The following is a 21,400-nucleotide window of genomic DNA, read 5'->3' as shown; positions in this document are numbered from 1 at the left end:
ACTGGCCATACTTGTCCTGAGACAGCTGGAGTGGTTTCATCCTTGGCAGGAGTGCACTGGATGCGAGCACTTGCTGCACCCTGCTTCCTCCATGCTCTGTGGCAGGCTAAAGGCATATGGGGTGTGCATGTTCTTGGAGACAGCTCTCTTATTCCCGGAGAGCTGCGTCCTGAGAGAAGCAGTTACTTGGGGTTTGTCTCAGCCCTGGGCCATTCCAGTTGCTCACACCGTTCTTTTCTCTTTAGAGCGGTTACACCCTTGTGAGGAAGGACAGTGAGGAAGAGGTGTCCCTGCTGGGCAGCCCGGACATAGAAGAGGGGAACACCCGCATGGAAGAAGGCTGCCGAGAGATGACGTGTGAGGAGGTGCGCTCTGAGCCCATAGGTTGGGTGAGGGAGGAAGCTTTTCATTGGCTGCTTACTGAGGACAAACTGAATTCCCCGTGGTCACTTGATCATCATTATAGAACAGCTTTCATTTAGACCAAGTAGCCAGATCACCAGTTCACAGAGCAGAGAAACCAGGGTCCTGCAGTCCTTTGGAGACAGCAAGCATGAGTCTCCACTGTGCACCTATGGCTGGGGAGTGTCCATTTGGATGCTGGGTAGTTTCAGAGGCTGACTCAGTTGTCATTGAGACCACTAACCATGTGGCCCTTATAGTGGATGGAGTTCTAGGCTGGCATTTGGGTTACAGACAGGAAACTGAATCTTGAGTAAGGTTGGGGAGATGGGTTGGTGAGCCCCATAGCCCCACTGAGAGCAGGATTTATGCCTTGGACCTGCTGTTTTTAGCTCCCAGCATGCTCTGCCCGAGAGGCCAGCCAGGGACTCAGGGTGGAGCCGTTTTGTAGTGTGGTGTGTAGTGTTCTCTGTTGTTCCTCAGTTTAACTTCGGGGAGATTCTGATGACGCAGGCCATCCACTCCATCGAGTACTGCCTTGGTTGCATCTCCAACACTGCGTCCTACCTGAGGCTCTGGGCACTCAGCCTGGCGCATGCGCGTATGTATGCCCTGTGTGTGTCAGCTTTGCAGGTGGTAGGTGACAGACCACTCCTGTTCACCGAGGGAACCGAGGGTCTGGTGACCTCTGGCACGGTGCTCTCCTCTGTCACCTGCTCCTACTTGTGTCCTAGCAATTGCTTTACTCACTGAACCGAGTATCCAGTTTAAGCAAGTGTGGCCGCCACTAAGCTGGAGTTCAGAAGGTCAGCTCTCGTGTGCACGACTCTGTTACTGCACTGCTGAGTTAAATAGTCCTGAGAGGCCATGTCACTTGTCCAGCCTGGAGGTAACAGTCGCTGACTGCACTCATTTCACACACAGCTTACCGTTGTGTTGCCTTGCTATTCTGTGGCAAAGCCTGGGACCCATGGCAGAGCTGGGTAGCACAGGAGAGCAGTAGCCAACAGGGGACAGAGGAAGCCCTCTGTGTCCCAAGACAGTGAATGTGCAGAGGCTGCCCTGCTGACTGCAGACCCAGACTTCCAACGGGTCCCTTGTGAGGTTCAGACAGGGTGCTCGATCCAGGTCTGGCCTGAGCTCAGCAACAGGAGGGCGTGACGGAGCCTCCTCAGAGTGTTGCTCTTTAGGGAGGAAGGCCTGGGGGGGGGTGGGCCTCTGCTGGGGGATAGAGTGACTGGTTGTCGTTCTTTCTGTCACGTGGGTGGTGAGAGGGCTCGAGTGCTCCAAATGGCTTTCTTTGCAGAGCTCTCTGATGTGCTGTGGGCCATGCTGATGCGTGTGGGCCTGCGTGTGGACACCACCTATGGGGTCTTGCTGCTGCTGCCTGTCATGGCTTTCTTTGCGGTTCTGACCATTTTTATCCTTCTTGTCATGGAAGGGCTTTCTGCGTTTCTCCACGCCATAAGGCTTCACTGGTGAGTGAGATCCCTGTCCTCAGAACACACTTTTAAAAAGGAAAGCGAGGGCTGGACAGGCGGCTCAGTGGTTAGAAGGTGCTTGTGAGGGACCCACGTTCACTTGCTAGCACCGCAGCAGGGGTCGTGATTGCCAGTAACTCTGCAGGCACCTGCACCACTCGTACACGACATAGACTTTAAAAATAGAGCAGAGTGGGGTGGATGGAAGAATAGGGGGACGGAAGAGGGCTTACGGGACTTGCGGGAGTGGGGACCCAGAAAAGGGGAAATCATTTGCAATGTTAATAAAAAAATAAAATAAAATATGAAAAACAAAACATAACAAAAAAAACTACAAAAAAAAATAGAGCAGAGCTTTTTTTTTTTTTTTTGGATTTTCGAGACAGGGTTTTTCTCTGTAGCCCTGGCTATCCTGGAACTCACTCTGTAGACCAGGCTGGCCTCGAACTCAGAAATCCATCTGCCTCTGCCTCCCAAGTGCTCGAATTACAGGCGTGCGCCACCACCACCCGGCTAGAGCAGATCTTTTAAGAAAGGAAACGGGAGCTGGGCAGCGGACTCAGTTGGTGACGATGTGTGCTGCCATGCCTGGGACATCAGTTCAGTCCTCTGACCCACATCGTGGAGGGAGAGAGCTGATGTCCAGCAATTGTCATCTGAGAGTTACATGTGTACTATAGCATGTTTATCTACACATATGTATGTGCATGTGCAAATAACTAAGAAAAATTAAAACTCTACCCATTAAGAAAAGGTAAATGTATATAAAACCCCTTTCTAAATGCAATGCATGTGATGGGCTAGCTCCTCCTTGCTTAACTATGGTTTAAAGTTCAGAAACAAATTACAATTTTCTTACAAGTAAAAGAAAATTTCTGTGAAACAATTGTGTATGTCCCCACTTTTTGTTGTAGTCCTTGTTTTTGTGTTTTGAAACAGGGTCTCGCTATATAGCTCTGGCTGTCCTGGAACTCACTAGGTAGTTGGCCTCAGACTTACAGGGATCTATCTGCCTGCCTCTGTCTCCTGAGTTTAAAGGCATTAAAGTCAGGTGCCATCTTGCCTGGCTTGTATATGTTCCCAGTTTTTCTCACGAGGGCACTGGGAGGTGTCACCTTCTTTGTTGCTCTGAGGTCAAAGGTCAGCTTGCAGGGGTTAGTTATCTGTTTACTGTGTCAGTCCTGGGGGTTGAACTCTAGTTGCTAGGCTTGGGGTCAGACGCCTTTACCGCTGAGCCATCTTAGCAGCCCTCCCAAGGGCTCCGGAGGAAGTCCCCTGTCTTATCCTCTGTGTGACTGGTGCATGAGAGCTGGAGATGTGCTAGACTTCCTGACACACGCAGGGGCCAGAGGGCAGAGAGCTGAGGTGACACGTGGGCAAGACGGGATATGTGGGGAGGCCGGAGTGGATAGGGGCAGAGTGGTCAGGTGAACGTGTTTATGCCAAGAATGCAAGGAAGATGGAAAGGTTTTTTCTTCCTTTTTTTTTTTAAGAAGTGTAGAAACAGGGATGGAGAGATGGCTCAGTGGTTAAGAGCACTGACTGTTCTTCCAAAGGTCCTGAGTTCAATTCCCAGCAACCACATGGTGGCTTGCAACCATCTGTGATGGGATCCGATGCCCTCTCTGGTGTGTCTGAAGACAGTGACAGTGTACTCATATAAATGAAATAAATAAATAAATCTTAAACAAAAAAATCAGCTTTTAAAACAAAAAAAAGAAGTGTAGAAACATTAAGTCCCTCACAGTCCCAGGGTATAGTCCACGGTATTTAATATGTGTTCATTTTTCTTTTTGTAGGGTAGAATTTCAAAACAAATTCTACGTTGGTGCCGGCACCAAATTCGTTCCTTTCTCCTTCAGTCTCCTCTCCTCCAAGTTCAGTAGTGAAGACAGCATAGCATGATCGCATGCTGCACCGCCCGCGCTCTGATCGACGGAGAACTATCATGTTATAGAATTCGCTCACTCAAGTCAAAATTTACCACAGGAAAGTTCCACCTTCGTCGATTGCCTTACGATTCAGCCACATGGCTCTGTAAGATACACCTCGCCCTCACGTTGAAGATTTTGTAAAACTCACCACTCCGGACACAGAAATTTCATTGGTTTTTATTATGAGAAAATATAAGTTGATGCCAACGCTACTTTAAAGTTATTTTTTAAAGTGTAAGATTGGAGGAGAGAAGCCAGCTGAACAGTTAGCTAAAAATGGTCTTAGATACTTGATTCCTTTTCAACTTTAAAAAGAGACATGAAGCTATTCCATCTGACAAGATGTCATATACTATTTTCCAACAGCTCAAGTTAAGCATAGATTTTTTTCAGACATTACTGCTGGGTCGTCAGCAGGTCCCCGCTCACCCTGCCTGCTCAAGAATGGGTGTGAATTCTCCCTGAATGCTCGCAGAATTCCTGGGAGGAAGGGGCAGCGTGACAGCTCGATCTTCTGTTAATAATTGGGGACAATGGGACAGATGGCACGGCGGGTGGCTTTCCTGCTTGCATATTTTTTAAAGATGCTTGTCCTGCACCCTTGTGTCAGAGCAGTCACGGCCATTGTGCATTCTCAAAGATGACTGTCCTGAGCCTTAAGACCCAGGGGAGACAGGTGAAAAGCCATGGGTATTTTTATAGCAAAGAGTAAATGAAGATATTTTACCACAGAGACCTTGCTTCTACTTGATAATAATATAATTTTTTACTTTGGCACTAATTCTGAATAAAGGTCTGATGGCCACAGTTTAATTTCCAAAACTGTTCAGGTTAGTTGAAAACTGACTGTCACTAACGTGTTACTTTACAATCTCTGTGTAAAATGACCCGTTCTCACGCTGCTCCACTGTGAGTGAAGTTGGCTCAGTCCTACCGAGAACGTCATCCATGTCACATTCTCCTAAATTATGTTCACTTTCACGTTTTACGTTACGTGATTTTGGCTAAGTATTTCAGAAATAAATCCGAGGCTGGGGTGTGGCGTGATTGTTTCAATCTCCAGAGCCACTTTGCCCAGGTGTGGCGGTCTCTGACTGGTGTTCCAAGGACTTAAAAGGTAGAGGCAGGAGGATCAGGAAGCTCAGGGTTTCCCTTGGCTATTTGGTAAGTTTGAGGCCAGCCTGGGCTATGTGGTACCCTAAAGAGATATCAGAACCTAACACATCTCTCTCTGCCCTCTTAAAATTCTGAGTTCCACGCTACTGCAGAGGCCTGTTGGTGCCTCGCCCCTCCTGCTCCACTCGGTAGAGGGCAGGTCTTTTTCATTAAAAGCCAAGCCTCTGGCAGCCGGAATTTCACAGCTTCTTGGGTCCCTTAAGGGCTGCTTGCTGAGAGGCCTGAGCTGCCTGTGCCGCAGCTGGAGAGTGACCCAGGTCTCCCCAGCTGCTGTGGGGTCCGCGCTGACGGCAGCGAGGCTCCAGCCTCTGCCAGGTGCGCCAGCTTCACAGCAGCCATGATGCCGAGCCCACTGACAGCTGGATGAGCGGGAGCCGCCCAGTGTCGACATCGGGTGTCACCCCCATGCCACTCTTGTTACTGTGCCCCCTGGGTCTTTGGTCACCACCAAGATAACTGCTCACAGGGACAAGAACCAAACAGTTTCTGCTACATATACTGTCCTGTTGGCAGTTGCGATGGGACCTCTTTTACTGGCATCTCTTACCAGGGTACAAAATGCAGAGCAAGAGTGACTTCTCAGTTGCAGCTTGTCACAGCATGAATGGAATGTCCCTACATAAATGGAAGTCACTCTTTTCGTGAGCCCTCTGGAAATATATTGGCCGGCCAGTAGAGGCATGCACAGGGCTTTGAGCCCCTGCACACTCCCCCCTCCATGGGACCTGGGACAGATGCCCTTCCCCCACATCCTCCCCTGGCCTCGGTTCTGGAGTGGGTCTATATGCTTGGAGATTTTAATGGCCCCCGCACAGGCCACAGCCTTGCCTTAGGCTCTCAGATGGCACTGCAGGGCTGCGGTGCTGGCCACGGGTGCAGTGACATTCAGGCCCCGTACACAGACTATCCACAGGTAACAGCACTGGCACACCAAGCTGTGGTTTAGAGTTTGAACAAGTTTTGGAAAATAAAACGAAACAAGCTCCAGGATCACCTTTCTCTATGGAGGTGTGAGTCTGAGTTTGCTTGCACGCCACACCGTCCAGATGGGCCTTAAGGACTCTCGTGATGCTGTGAAGAAGAAGTTTGGAGCCAATGCTTTGCCCACCAGCAGGCCGCTGCTCCAACACATCCTCAGACAATGCAACTCCACAGGATGATGCATCAGGCTGCACTCTGGAGCTGGGACCTGGGGTGGAGACTACAGGAGACAGCCAGGACTGCTCTGTACTGATAGATGCATGGGAGGACTAATCTGCCTATCAGTATTCAACTTCCTTTTGCTATTGACAAAATAAATGTATATTTTTGAGATGCCGGTGTTTCTTGTTTCCTTGTGATCCTGTTCCCTAAGCCCCTATGCCAGAAAGAGCGAGTCCTTTCCTAGGGCCTCTCAGGTGTTCTCACAGTCCTCAATGGCTGAGGCCAGTCTTGCTTGCCTGACCTGGCTTGTTTCTGTTGCTATGACAAAAAAAAAAAAAAAACCAACCAAAACCAACTTGGGAGGAAAGAGGCTACTTTGTCCTAGGTTACACTCCATTAGGGCAGAAGCACACAGCAGCGGGAACTGAAGCAGAGACTTGGAGGAATACTGCTAATTTGCTCCCCTTGGCTTGCTCAGCTGTCAACTAAGGCCCACCTGTGAGGGATGGCATCACCCTCAGTGGGCCACGCCCTCCTAAATTAGGAATCAAGAAAAGGCTCCACAGGCCAATCTGATGGTAGTAATGTCTCAGCTGAGATTCCTTCTTCCCTACTAAGTGTAGGTTGGTGTCAAGTTTACTTACAGACGCTAACCGATCTAGTCCTGCCTGGCTCCGCCTCTGAGCCGTGCACTTATCTTGTCTCAGTTACCAATTCTCTTGCACCTCTTAGCAATCCTATCCGCAGAACTGGGCCCTCAGCCCCGCGCCGGCACCGTTGCCCAGGTGCCCGTTGCTAGGGTCGCCGTTGCTACGGACGCCTCCCGGCTCCCCGCCCAGTCCGTTCTGCGCCCTGCTCTGCTCAGGTCTGCGCCATGGACGACCTGCGGGTCCTGTGGATGCGCGACCGCGTATACACCGCCTTCGACCTCAGCAACCCTATGTTGTTCGAGGAGATGCTGAGCCGCGACGACGGCGAGGCGGAGGACCGCATCCTGCATTTCCTTAACCACTCGAGCGATGAGGACAACGCCTCCGCGCTGTTCTTCTACCGCCTCCTGGTGCCTGAGGAGGTGGAGGTGGAGGAGCCAGGTGAGCGCGAGCATAGAGCAGCCTACAGCAAGAACCCTGCTGGCACTTAGCCCTACTACGTGCCCAGGACGTCCCAGGTCCTCATCTCCAGTTCTCATCTGTGCTCTGAGGGGCACTACCATCCTCGGTCTCAAACTCAACAGTGCAGGGTTGCGTACACACCGACGAGGCCCAGGAGTTTGGGCCCTGGAAGAAGCTTCAGCCAGCGGGAGGGTCACCCGAGGACCATAACAAGTTTGAGTGAGGATCACCTAAACTCCACAGTGAGCAAGCCAGAAGGGCAGGGAGAGGAGAGGAAGGAGGCCAGAGAGGAAGAGACGCAGTGTTATGACACACTCGGCTCTGCTATAGCTTATTTCTATTTCTTTTCATTATTATATTGTGAAACGCGGTCTCATAAGTAAGTAGCCCAGGCTGGCCTGGAATTCATTGTGTAGCCCAAGGTATATTCTCAATCCTCCTGCCTCAGCCTCACAGGAATATAACCTTCCCAACCTTCATTTTCCTTTCTCAGATAGAACTTTGAGCCTGAACTCGTTATCCTGGGCCTCTGAGTTAGGTCCATTTTATTATAACCAAATAAAAGTACAGATTCTAGGATATACTAAGATTATTCTATATACATTTTAAAAAACAAACAAAACAAGAACAGAAAAAAAAAGAAAGAAAGCTGCACTAAGACCCTAGCTTCTCATAATCTCCAGAGACTCTGGCTAGCAGCAGCAGACCATCCCCTCCCGGCTGCGTCGTCGACTTTGACTCGGTCACCTGGTTGGGTGCCTTCACTCTATGAGTGTCTTAGCCTCATCTCAGAGTCCCCACCCCAACCCCCTCGGGTCGTTTCTGGCCCTCATTTTGTTCTCTGAGACAAACCAGACAGGCCTTGGACTATTAGTGACGGTTAGCCTTGGACTCCTGACCCTCTGCCTCCACCTCCTGAGGCTAGGGAACACAGGCTAGCACCACCGCGCTGGGCTTATTGGAACAGTTTCTAGGCTGTGCCCAGTGCTGTAAAACACACCACAGTGTGAGGTACCAAGTCTCTTTCATGTTCTATGCTTGCTTGTATTTTTTCCAGGCTGATTGTAACTGAAATCAGAGTGCACGTCACCCTTGTCTGAATTGACACACAAGTCTTCCTTACTAGACCCAGTGTGAGGTTTTGCTGTGAAGTCTGAGTCCTCTACGGGGCTTCTCCCTACACTTTGGCTGTGCTAAAAGCAAAGGTGTGACCCTCTCATACGGGATAACTCTATTTTTTATTATCGCCCCCATTATGATTCGACAAAGAAGACATTCCCATGATCTTTGAAGAGGATGGAGAGGAAGAGGAGACTGACTCTCAGAAAGCAGAGGCCCCTGAAAAAGTGTCAGGTGGGTGGGTGTCTTGGAGGGGCTGAGGCCACCACTGCGTGGGCAGTCTATGGAGTTGGTGGTGGGTCTGTGCACAAGGGCACCTGGGTTCTCATCATACCCAGCCTTAGTAAGACAACAGAAAACAAGAGAAATACCACCTCTCACAGGTCTAGGGGGCCCAGAGCCACAGTTTCCCCCAGGGCCAAGTGCCCTCTGAAGGCTCTCCGGGAGGACCACACTGCTCTCAGGGAGGACCACACCTTGCCTTGTTCAGCTACTGCTGGCTCTGGCACACCTTGGCCCGTGGACACCCCGGTCTCTCCTTTGCTGTCAGGTGGTCCCTTCCCTGATTGTCTGGACTCACATTGTCCTTTCTCTTAGCCAGGCAAAGATTGAGGCACGGGGTGTGGGGGCTGGGGGGCAAGGGTTTTCTTTCTTTCTTCTTTATTTTTTTTCTTTGTTTTGTTTTTTATTGTTTGTTATGTTTTACTTTGTTTTGCTTTTTTTTGAGACAGGGTTTCACTGTGTAGCCCAGGCTGTCCTGGAACTCACTCTGTAGACCAGGCTGTCCTGGAACTCACTCTGTAGACCAGGCTGTCCTGGAACTCAGATCCTCCTGCCTCTGCTTCCCAAGTGCTGAGATTAAAGGTGTGTTCCACCACCACCCAACCTTTCTTTTTAGTTTTTATTTTATTTTTTTTTATTTTCAAAGATTTATTTATTTATTATATATAAGTACACTATAGCTGTCTTCAGACACCCCAGAAGAATGCACCAGAGGTCATTACAGATGGCTGTGAGTTACCTTGTGGTTGCTGGAAATTGAACTCAGGACCTTCTGAAGAGTAGTCAGTGGTGCTCTTAACCACTGAGCCATCTCTCCAGCTCCTCTTTTTTTTTTTTAAGACAGGGTCTCAATAGTGAGTTTGAGGCTGGCCTGAGCGACATGAGACTCTGTTGTAAAAAAGCAAATGAACAAAACCCATAGGATAAAACTTTAGCATTAGGGGTTGGGGATTTAGCTCAGTGGTAGAGCGCTTGCCTAGCAAGCGCAAGGCCCTGGGTTCGGTCCTCAGCCCTGTTTAAAAAAAAAAAAAACCCTCAGCATTTCAGCATTAACCATTTCTTTACTGGTGTGTGTGCACACTTGCACACACATGCACCTGCACGTACATGTGGGCATATACGACGGCGTATGTTCACATACACACATGACCTTAGGTGGTATTCCTCTGGAACTGTCTACCTCATTCTCTGAACTGGGATCTCTTACTGGCCAGGAGCATAGCTGATCGACCCTGGCCAGTGAGTCTCAATGGTTCTCCTGCCTCAGCCGCCCCAAAGCCAGGATTACACACATGGGCCTCACAGATGGCCAGGGTTACACACATGGGCCTCACGGCTGGCCAGGGTTACACACATGGGCCTCACGGCTGGCCAGGGTTACACACATGGGCCTCACGGCTGGCCAGGGTTACACACATGGGCCTCACGGCTGGCCAGGGTTACACACATGGGCCTCACGGCTGGCCAGGGTTACACACATGGGCCTCACGGCTGGCCAGGGTTACACACATGGGCCTCACGGCTGGCCAGGGTTACACACATGGGCCTCACGGCTGGCCAGGGTTACACACATGGGCCTCACGGCTGGCCAGGGTTACACACATGGGCCTCACGGCTGGCCAGGGTTACACACATGGGCCTCACGGCTGGCCAGGGTTACACACATGGGCCTCACGGCTGGCCAGGGTTACACACATGGGCCTCACGGCTGGCCAGGGTTACACACATGGGCCTCACGGCTGGCCAGGGTTGCACACATGGGCCTCACGGCTGGCCAGGGTTGCACACATGGGCCTCACGGCTGGCCAGGGTTGCACACATGGGCCTCACGGCTGGCCAGGGTTACACACATGGGCCTCACGGCTGGCCAGGGTTACACACATGGGCCTCACGGCTGGCCAGGGTTACACACATGGGCCTCGCGGCTGGCGTTCTACAGGATGCTGGGTCCTCACACTCGTACTGCACGTTACCGATGGAGCCGTCCAGCATCTCAACCCAAGCTGGCACTGACTTTCTAGCGCCATTAAACACATCCCTGAGTGTCCTTTGGGCAGGAGGTTACTACTGCCCAACTCATATTGGCACTGTCATTTCCTCTGCCAATCGGCATGCTGACATCTATTACAGCTGTCACCTGACTCTCCAGGATGTGAAAGTACAGGTGCTTGTCCTATATTCTGCATGAGAAGGGGGACAGCAGAGAGTTTTAATGTCCCCCACCGCCATGGAGTCGCTTCCAAAGCGGCCCTCCATTCACAGTGCTTTCAGACAGAATGGGGTCAGTCTGGAAAACTATACCCTTCTGTGCAATTAATTGCCTGACCAATTGAAGCTCTCATAACTGAACTGTGAACCCCTGGAGGATTCCAACCCTCCCTGGGTCCTGGGGCGGAGGTTGACAGACTGAAGTATTTTGATTTCTTCTTGTTTTTTAGTTTTATTTCTTAAGAAGATCACTCTGTTTTATGCGGTCCAGCGGTTTGTTTGCCAGCGTGCATGTGTACCTTTTGCCTGCAGTACCTATAGAGGCCAGAAGAGGGCACCAGAGCACCAGAAACTGGAGTTACAGTCTGTTGTCAGCTGCAGTGTAGGTTCTGGAAACCAAATCCAGGTCCCCTGGAAGAACAGCAAATGCTCCTAATCTCTGAGCCATCTTTTCAGCTTCTCTATATATATTTTTGAGACAAGATTTCATATACTCCAGGCTATGAGCCCAGGGTACATAGATATGAACTCTATGTGACCTAAGATGACTTTGAACTCCTGATCCTCCCGTCTCCAGCTCTGAAGTGGGTGGCAGGTCTGTCGCACCACACCTGGCTATTTGTTGTGCTGAGTTGGATAGAACCCAGGGCCTTTGTACATACTAAACAAGTGTCTTCTGCAGAATTACACCCCTGCGCTTGTGACTCTTACTCATAAACCCCTTGTAAGGTTAAAAAAAAAGTCAGAGATGTTACATACTAGGCACCACAGCCAACACCCACACCACAGACCTGTGGGTCACACTGGAGGATTTTTGGATGTGTGGCCTGCTGTGATTGCTGTGTTCCTGACCTTTGACGTGTCCCATGGCATGTGACACGTCAAGACTATGGAGAGGTCAGGAGCTGTCATAACAAGGCGTCTGGGTGCTGGGAAGCCTTCTTTCTGGCCATCACAACTCACACAGTATGTTGTGTTTTTCAGTCAAGTTCTCAAAGCTGAGAAGCGACTCCATGACTCCCTCCCTGTTTGACATGGAAGACGAAGAGCCAGACATAGAGACGTACAGCAGACTGTACGGCAAGGTGCGCCCTGCTCCCTATCGTCCTCGCGAGAGTGGCTTGGGGGACCTCTCAGGACAGGGAGACAGGCACAGGGCATGCAAGGGACACAGCGCATTAGAGTAGAGATTTCAGATCCTGTGTTCCGATTTCCCAGAAAACCTTTAGATTCATTTTGACTGGCTGAGGGATGCGCGGGGGGGGGGGGGGGGGGAAGGGGGGAGGGGGGAAAAAGCCGTCCTACTAGGAGTTAAGGCTGATAGAGAAAGGAGGGACCCAATATAGTGGCACACACGTGGTACACAGACATGCACGCAAAGCACTCATATACATAAATATATATAAATCTTTAAAAGCCCCAAACCTTCCTTTATCTACTCAAATTCCATTTTGTTTTGTTTTGATTTGTAAAGATTTGTTTGTTTTTGTAAAGATTTTATGTAAGTACCCTGTAGCTGTCTTCCAACATTCCAGAAGAGGAAGTCGGATCCCATTACAGATGGTTGTGAGCCACCATGTGGTTGCTGGGAATTGAACTCAGGACCTCTGGAAGAGCAGTCAGTGCTCTTAACCACTGAGCCATCTCTCCAGCTCCCATTTTGTTATTTTATGACTCTGCACTACATGCAAACCTTCAGAGGTCAGAAGATGGGGGGGGGGTCAGAAACCCTAGAACTGGGGTTGCAGATGGTTGTGAACCACCATGTTGGCTCTGGAAACTGCATCCAGGTCCTCTAGAAGAGCAGCCAGTACTCTTGACCCCTGAGCCATCTCTCTGACCCCAATAAATAAATCTTTGAAAAGAAGATAATTATATGGGTATCCCTCTCTCCAAAGACATAACCGTAATTCCCGTCACCGAAGTCCCTGAAACAACAAACCAGCTACCCAGAGGTAGCTAGTTTCTTTCCGTGGGCCTGCCCCAGTCCTGTTTCGCCCCACCCCTGCCCCACCCTGCTCCCAGTCAGCCTCTCTGCTCAGTATGCCACAGTTGTCACTGCACTGCCTGGTTAGTAGAAGATGCAGGCTCAGGGTCAGGGCTCTGAGTGTGAATTATCTCTCTGTGGCCACCGTAGAGGTCCTCCACGTTAGAGACGTATGCATTCTACTGAGCACCCACCTGCCGGCCCAATGACATCCTGTCTGTTTCAGAAAACTGTGAAACGCATCGTCAACAGGCTGGAACTGCACGTGGGCCTCAACTCTCTTTCCGAGGAGTTTCTGGAACAGAATGTGGTTTTCTTCCTCAGAAGCTCAAAAGGTACCTTCATGCTTTCTCTCTCTCTCTCTCTCTCTCTCTCTCTGTGTGTGTGTGTGTGTGTGTGTGTGTGTGTGTGTGTGTGTCAGGGGGCATTCTTCATGAGTACAGTCTGTTTATTTGTTTGTTCTGTGTGTGGGTGTGGAGTGTTGCTGGGAGGTATTTACCACCGCAGCCCACAGAGTCTTTCAATCAAACTCAAAGCTGGTTGGTGTGGCCAGTCTCACTACCTTGCTCTGGGAGTCCATCCTCTTTCTCTACCCCCAAAGGCCAGAATCAAGAGCCACCATTTCCACCTGGCATTTACATGGGATCCTAACCCTGGTCTTCACACCTAGGTGGTAAGGCCTTTGACTTCCAAGCCATCTCTTCAGCCCTGGAGAGAAGCTGTATGCGTATTTTAATTTGTATTTCTCTTATTTTATGTGTATGCGTGTTTAGGTGTACCGCATGCATGCCTGGTGCCCTTAGACATCCGAAGTGGGTATGGGGTCTCCTAGCACTGGAGCTGCAGATGGTTGTGAGCCTCCCTGTGAGATGGTTGCTGGGAACTGAACTCAAATCTTCTGCAAGAACAGCGAGTGTTGTTGCTGGCGAAGTCATCTCTTCAGCCCCTAAATACATCTTTTTAATATAACCTTTCAGTGCTAGAGAGATGGCTCAGTGGTTAAGAGCACTGACTGTTCTTCCAGAGGGCCTGAGTTCAACTCCCAGCAACCACATGGTGGCTCACAACCATCTGTAATGGGATGCCCTCTTCTGATAGCTACAGTGAAGACAGCTACAGTGTACTCATATAAATAACATAAATAAATTGTTAAAGGAAAAACTGAGGGTGGGAGAGGTGGCTCAGCGGTTAAGAGCTCTGACTGCTCTTCTGAAGGTCCTGAGTTCAAATCTCAGCAACCACATGGTGGCTCACAACCATCTGCAATGGATCTGATGCCCTCTTCTGGTGTGTCTGAAGACAGCTACAGTGTACTTACATATAATAATAAATAAATCTTTTTAAAAAAGAAAACAAAAAAAAAAACAGAAAAAGAAAGAAAAGTAAATAAATAAGTAACTAAAATATAAGCTATCAATTTCTTGTCCCTGAGACCCCTTGCCAATATTGTAATGTAAAACACAGGACAATTTTACAACTCCCACGGTCTTTAAAAACTCCCGACAACTCAAAAGTTCAGCGTAGTCTACTGACATCTCGTTTGCCCAGGGCTTGTTTCGATCCAGGTTAGCCTGTCTTGTCCTCTGACTTTGAGACCAGAGCCTCTCTCAGGAAGGAGAGACTCCCAGGACACCTCGGAACATCCCCACCACCCCCTGCAGGACGCTCAGGGTGTGTTTCTGTTTAGATGCCATCTCAGAAGCCACCGACATGAAGGAGGCTATGGAGATCATGCCAGAGACCATGGAGTACGGCGTCATCAACTCTCATGTGCTCAAGTTCCTGAAGGACGTCATCTGTCAGGTGACCGGGGATCCTCCAGAGACCCTGGCGTCTCGGGGACGGTGGCTGCTTCCCGAGAAGGGCTGGAGATCTCACTAGCTCCGTTTGGGTGCTCATTCACTTAACACATGTTTGTTTGGGGACAGGGTCTTCACAGCCCTGGCTGGCCTGGCATTCACTTTGTAGACCAGCCTGGCTTTGAAGTCCTGGGTAGTTCTCTGGCACCTGCCTGTCATGTGCTGGGATCACAGGTCGGCTCCTGCCCCACCAGGCCTCTGGGTGACATCTTTTAATCTTGCAACTTCTGAGAACAGAGTCATTGCTTAAGCCAATTGAGCTGTTGCTTGTAAAATATCCTCAGAGTGAAACAATTCTTTTAAGCGGACATCTGTCACATAACCTGCAGATCCAGACATCATCTGCAACCTTTTTTTGTATCAAAATCCTTCTGGTCTCAATAGCCAGCCCAGGCTGCCTCAAACTGCAATCCTCCTGCCTCAGCTTCCTGAAGGCTGGGATTGCAGGCTGGGACCAACTTGCACATCTATCAATTGAACAGACAGCCGGAGACCCTGAGCAGGGTAACTGTGTCACATTGCGCATCTACAGGTTTTCATGCCCGCGCTATCCTTCAACCAGCACAAATCGGAGTCGGGCCAGGGAGCGGAGACCCCGGAGTTTTCTTCTTATGAAATACCAGAGTTGGCGGGCATACCCGGGGAGTCAATGGAGTACCACAGCGTCCAACTGATCCGTGACGAGTTCCTAATGAATCTTCAGAAATTCGCCAACAACATTCAAAGGACCATGCAGCAGCTCGAAGGTCTGTCCCGCCTCCCCGCCTCCCCGTTCTCAGAGAACTTAACTCAACCTCGGAAGGCCAAGCCAAAGTTTGAAGGCTTCTTAATTTCATTTTGTTTCATTTTGTGATTTTGTTTGTTTTGTTTTTGTTGCTTGTTTGTTTGTTTTGTTTTGTTTCTGTTTTTGTTTTTGTTTTTTGACACAGGGTTTCTCCATGTAGCCCAGGCTGTGTAGGAACTCTATCTGAACTCACAGATCTATATCTGCCTTTGTCTCCCAAGTGCTGGGACTAAAGGCACGTGCCACCAATTCCTAACAGTTTATGATCTTTTTAACATTATTTTCTGTGTCTGGGGGTTTGCACGTATATATACACTCAGTGCCTGCAGAGGACAGAAGAAGGTGCTGGATACTCTGGAACTGGAGTTATAGGCTGCTATGACCCACCATATGGGTGCTGGGAATCGAATTCAGGGCCTCTGGAAAAGCGCCCAGTGCTCTTCTCCACTGAGCCATTTCATATCTTTTTTTTTTTTTTTTTTTTTTTTGAGACAGGGTGTCTTGTAGGCCCAGATCTGTGCCACATAGCCGAGGGTGACTTTCAATTTCTGATCCTCCTGATCCTCTACTTCCCACGGGCTAAGGTCGCACCTGTGAGCTGCAGGGCTGCAATCATACAGAGCTGGGGGTTGGACCCTGCGCCATGTACATTCTAAGTACTGGCTCTACCTGCTGAACCACATCTCAGGCCTGCGAATTCTTGTTTATATGCTCACTGGAAACGGAATTGTTTCGAAGCAAAGCAGTGGAATAACTGTAGTGACAGGGCAGCCCTGCCCACTCCCAAATGCAGCAGAAGGTAGAACTTGAAGAGGCGGCGAGACCTACAAAAGAGGGCAGGGCAATCATGGAAGGCTTCCTAGAGGAGGTAGCCTTGGACCTCATCTGAAAGCTACATCTGTGGAATTTTGGCCACCCACTGTCGCTGGTCACTCGATGGGTGGTGCCTGCCTGTTTCCTCCCCCTCACTGATTTCCAGAGCCTGGGGTCATGGAAACGAGATGTAACAAGCAGCAGGAGAGAGGCTGGCTGGTGAGGGAGGGGGGTTGCCCTGGGTGCTCCTGTTTAGGGGACCAGCCAGGGACGAGGTGACAGTGCTTAGCAGCCAGGGAAGCCAGTAACATGGGGCTGTTACTCTAGGAGAATCATGTCTTTTCTCAACTTCAGAAATTCTGGGGGCGGGGGTAGAGGCCCACCTGCTTGTGCAGGTCCCAGCAAGGTGTTGCTCCTTAGGTGACATCCGCTTTCTCTTTAGAGATGAGGTCTCCCACTTCCCAGCTGGACTAGACTGGCTGGTCATGAGCCCCAGGGAATCCACCTGCCTCCACTTTGGGATTCCAGACATGAACCACTTGCACTGGAGTTCTTGGCTTGCCTAGGAGTTGGGGGGATTTGAACTCATGTCCTTACGCCTGTGTGGCAAGCACCTCAGCCATGGAGGCATCCCCTAGTGCCTGTGTTTTGTGTGTCTGATGTGCTCCTCGAGCTGGGGCTTTTCCTTGGTCGTTGCTCTCTTCAGTTCTGAGACCTTTCAGCTCATTTATTTTCTTTCCCAGGGCCTTCTGTTCTTGTTGAGTGGACACGTCGTCTCCAGTCTCTGGCGCGCAGAGAAGCCAGACTTAAATATTTTCTTCTTTTTACATTATCTTGATTTGGATAACCTGACTTATCTTCATTTATACTGGTTGTTTTCCCTCTTCAAAGAGTTCTTTTACTTTGTGTGTTTGTGTGTGGCGGCCAGCGAGTGCGTGTGAGAGCAGGTGCCAGCGGAGGCCAGAAGAGGGCGCCAGATACACGGAGCCGAGCGCCGGTGCTGATACCTCTGGTTCTCTGGAAGAACAGAGAGCGCTCCTAACCACGCAGCCACCTCCCCAGTCTCTGAGGAGTTCTTAAATAGTGCTGAATAGGTCTTATGTTCAAATTTGTAAAAAAAAAAAAAAAAAATGTGTTGTCAACCCGGGAATTTCTCAAGCAATGGCATCACTTTGATGGGTCTTGACCCCTAGGCCCTCATCTGAGGGTTCCGATCACACCTCTGTGAATGAGATGGAGCCAGAGATGGCGGAGGATGATGCGGGAGGGAAGAGCTGGCTGAGGGACTTGATGAAATGTTACAGGTTTATCCTCAGCTAGGCTCTAACTCGGTGCTCTGCTCTGCCACACCCCGCCCCGCCCCCGCCCCCACCCCTCAGGTGAGATCAAACTGGAGATGCCCAGCATTAGCTTGGAGGGCGAAGTGGCCGAGCTGGTCGCAGACCCGGAACTGGTAGAGACTTTGGAGCAGTGTGTGATCAACTGGCTGGGCCAGATTTCCTACGCTCTGGACTCCCAGATGAAGAAGAAGCCCCAGGTAATCTGCACAGGGCCTGTAAGGAGCCCGGCTCAGGTTACACCCGCCATCCCGAGGGGCCTGGTCTCTCACCCCGAGGGGCCCTGTCTCTTTTCCTTTCTGTTTGAGACTTCCCTAAACTTTGTAGTGCTATCAGATCGCAGTCTTGGGGGGGAGGGGGTAGAGGGACAGGGAGAGCACTTGAGACACTGAGAATGGCTTGGGTTTTGAAACCTTAAAGCTCCCCCCACTCCCCGCCCCCCCATACCTACTCCAACATGGCTACATTTCCTAATCCTTTTTAACTACTGCCTCTCCCTGATGAGCAGGCATTCAAATCTATGAGTCTATGGGACTGCCATTCTTTTGGGATGCTATCCCCAGGAACTCAAGTTAACTGTTTTAAATAAGAAAGCCAGTTGTGTGAGGACCTGGTGGTCCAGGTGTATGACCCAAAAAAACCGAGGGCATCCCAGCACCCCACACCAAGGCGTCACCCATATCACTCGCATGAAAGGGTTTCGATGCAATAAGCAAGAGGATTTTTATTCCAGAACTCTGGGTTCCACAGCCATACACCACACAGGGGTAGAGGACTGTACACCCCGAGTGCAGAATTGTGACAGCTTTTTAAGTTTACAACAAAGCCCTCGAATCACAAACCAATCATTCCTTAGCACCAAGAGCCCACATAGTGTAAACCAATCGATTTATACCACTCCATAGTTTTTAGGCCAATCAGTTTAAATTATCGGAGTCTGCTCCGTGGACCAATTAGTTGTCTATTTTCTTGGAGGTCTATAGCTGTGTGAACTCCTGGATGGGGGTAATGGCATAAGCAGTTTACAGAAACAAGATAAGCAGATAATTAGCTCATTTCCAGTTATCTTGGGGGGGGGGGAAGGGCCCAGGATCACCTATTCAAGGCCTTTTTGCCTAGCTTTTAACAAAGGGCAGGCCCTGGAATGCGACCTTTTACCTAGTTTCTAACATAGAGCACAAAGATCAGGCTCTGGAATATGAAGTGTTTGGGGCTCTTTAGAAGGCTGGAGTTAGAGCTTCTTTGGAGCGAGATTGCATTTTAAACTTCTGACTTCTTGGGGTCATTAGAGAGTTAGGCTGCATTTTCTATCCTTTCACGGGCTTTTAGCCCCAGCCTTATGGAGGTAGAGGTAGGAGGGACTCTGTGACTTCAAGGCCATCCCAATTGTGCTGGCACATTTTATGTCAACTTGACACAAGCGTGAGTCGTTTTGGAAGAGGGAACCTCAGCTGAGAAAATGCCCCCCAGTAAACTGGCCTGTGGGCGAGCCTGTGCTACTTTTCCTTGATTGATGATTGGTGTGGCAGGGCCCAGCTCACTGTAGGTGGTGCCAGCCCTGGGCAGGTGGTCCTGGGCGGTGTGGGAAAGCAGGCTGAGCTAGCTGTGAGGAACGTGCCAGTAAGCGGCATTCTTGCACGGCCTCTGCTTTGGGTCCGCCTCCCAGTTCCTGTCCCGCTTCTCTCTGGGATGGGCTTGCTGGGAAACCAGAAACTGATGTAGATAACCCTTTCTTCCTCTAGCTGATTTGGTCAGTGGTGTCTTACCACAGCAGTAGATGCCCCAAGACACTGGTCTACATAGTGAGTTCCAGGTCAGCCAGGGCTACGCAGTAAGACCTGGTTTCAAAAAAAAAAAAAAAAAAAGTTAAAAGAAAAATCAAAACAAGGCCGGGCATGGTGGCGCACGCCTGTAGTCCCAGCACTCTGGGAGGCAGAGGCAGGTGGATTTCTGAGTTAGAGGCCAGCCTGGACTACAGAGTGAGTTCCAGGACAGCCAGGGATACACAGGGAAACCCTGTCTCGAAAAAACCAAATCCAAAAAACAAAAAAGTCAAAACAAGATGGATAACTCCTGCCAGATGACACCCAAGGCCGAACTCTAGTCTGAACACCCACACCCATACCCACACACACACACACACACACACACACACACACACACACGCACATATGCATGCACACATGTATACTCTTTCCTGACATAAACACACACACTCATGTGTGCACACTCACATATATACATACATATACATGTTCAAAGCACACATGATCACAAACACATGCTCTTTTTCTGTCATGAGCACATACACTCATGCACACATGTTCATGTGCATACATGTGCACACATACACAAGCATGCAACACGTGCATGATCACATACATTCTCACAAAGCACACACACTGATGTGTATGCACACATGTACATATATACATACTCACAAGCATACATGTGCACATGCTCATATGTTTACATGAACCCCCACACACATATATACACACATATACACACATACACATGTGCAATACACATATGATTACACACACACACACACACACACACAAAGAAAGAGAGGATACATTCATTCCTTGGTTCACAAACCAGAAAGTAGTGCCCGTTGCTCCAGGAAGTTTGCTCAGAGCGCTGGCTGGGCCACTTTCTGAATCTCTTCTGTGGGGCTGATGCTTTCTCCTTTGCAGTGACAGTTTCTGGCACTGTGGGCACACCAGGAAAGGCAGGGCTCTGTCTTGCATTCCCAATAGGGCCCTGAGGTCCACTCTGATTAGACCATACAGGATGAGAAGCCCAATCCCTCTTCTGACTCGCCCCTATGTGGAGCAGTTGGGACAACGGCACTGGGGAAATGACCACAGATGTGCACCGGTGCAACCACGTGTATCTGTGTGTTCACACCTCTCTCAGGGCAATGGTCCTCTGGCTGAAATCGAGTTCTGGAGAGAAAGAAACGCAACGCTGAGCGCCTTGTATGAGCAGACGAAGCTTCCATTCGTTAGGAAGGTCTTTGAGGTGATCAAAGAAGCGGAATCCATGCTCACGGCCAATGTGCAGCCTATCCTGACGGAGCTGTTCAAACTCCACATGGAGGCCTCGGACAACGTGCGCTTCCTGTCCACTGTGGAACGTCACTTCAAGGTACGGAGGATGGGCTGTAGCTCCGCTGAGAGAGTACTTGTCAAGCATGCTCGAAGTCCAGGTTGCCAGCCCTAGGACCACATAAGCCCTGCCTGGCGGTATTCACCTATAATCCTAGCACTCAGGAGGTAGAGCAGAAGGATCAGAAATTCAAGGTCATCTTTAGTCATGTAGGAAATTTGAAACTAGCTTGGGCTACCTGAGTTCCCTTCCTCCCTTCCTTCCTTCTTTCCTTCCTTTCTTTCTTTCCTTTGTTTTTTTCAAGACACGGCTTCTCTGTGTAGCTCCAACTGTCCTGGTACCAGCTGTATAAACCAGGCTGGCCTCAAACTCACAGGGATTCACCTGCCTCTGCCTCTCACCACACCAAGCTTTAAAAAAAAAAAGGGTGTTTTGCCTGCATGCATGTCAATGACCATGTGCATCCATGATGCCCATGGGGGACAGGAGAGGGCGCTGGCTCCCCTGGACCAGGAGTTCCAGATGCTGTGAGCTACCATGTGGGTGCTGGGAATCGAATCCCAGTCCTCCACAGGAGCAGCAGCCAGTGCTCCTAACCACCAAGCCACATCTCCGGCTCTTGCTTTGGTCTTTTGGGACATGGCTTCTT

At 50.0% G+C, this 21,400-nt stretch overlaps 2 protein-coding genes across 2 annotated transcripts in view; both read left to right on the top strand.

The window, feature by feature from the left end:
* Atp6v0a2 (ATPase H+ transporting V0 subunit a2) overlaps positions 1 to 6,307 on the top strand; it is a 32,141-nt gene extending 25,834 nt beyond the window's left edge. The window contains exons 17-20 of the mRNA XM_052167567.1: positions 246 to 365; positions 886 to 1,003; positions 1,709 to 1,880; positions 3,683 to 6,307. Coding sequence (XP_052023527.1) covers positions 246 to 365; positions 886 to 1,003; positions 1,709 to 1,880; positions 3,683 to 3,788 — 516 coding nt within the window. The 3' untranslated portion in view covers positions 3,789 to 6,307. The remainder of the gene's footprint in view (positions 1 to 245; positions 366 to 885; positions 1,004 to 1,708; positions 1,881 to 3,682) is intronic.
* Positions 6,308 to 7,010: 703 nt separating this feature from the next.
* The window catches only part of Dnah10 (dynein axonemal heavy chain 10), a 120,109-nt gene continuing 105,719 nt past the window's right edge, over positions 7,011 to 21,400 (top strand). The window contains exons 1-8 of the mRNA XM_052167903.1: positions 7,011 to 7,227; positions 8,521 to 8,601; positions 11,842 to 11,942; positions 13,071 to 13,179; positions 14,532 to 14,647; positions 15,236 to 15,449; positions 17,680 to 17,837; positions 20,560 to 20,790. Coding sequence (XP_052023863.1) covers positions 7,011 to 7,227; positions 8,521 to 8,601; positions 11,842 to 11,942; positions 13,071 to 13,179; positions 14,532 to 14,647; positions 15,236 to 15,449; positions 17,680 to 17,837; positions 20,560 to 20,790 — 1,227 coding nt within the window. The remainder of the gene's footprint in view (positions 7,228 to 8,520; positions 8,602 to 11,841; positions 11,943 to 13,070; positions 13,180 to 14,531; positions 14,648 to 15,235; positions 15,450 to 17,679; positions 17,838 to 20,559; positions 20,791 to 21,400) is intronic.

Source organism: Apodemus sylvaticus, chromosome 22 (assembly GCF_947179515.1).
Source record: "Apodemus sylvaticus chromosome 22, mApoSyl1.1, whole genome shotgun sequence".
Lineage (NCBI taxonomy): Eukaryota > Metazoa > Chordata > Mammalia > Rodentia > Muridae > Apodemus > Apodemus sylvaticus.
This window is presented reverse-complemented; position numbering and strand designations above follow the sequence as displayed.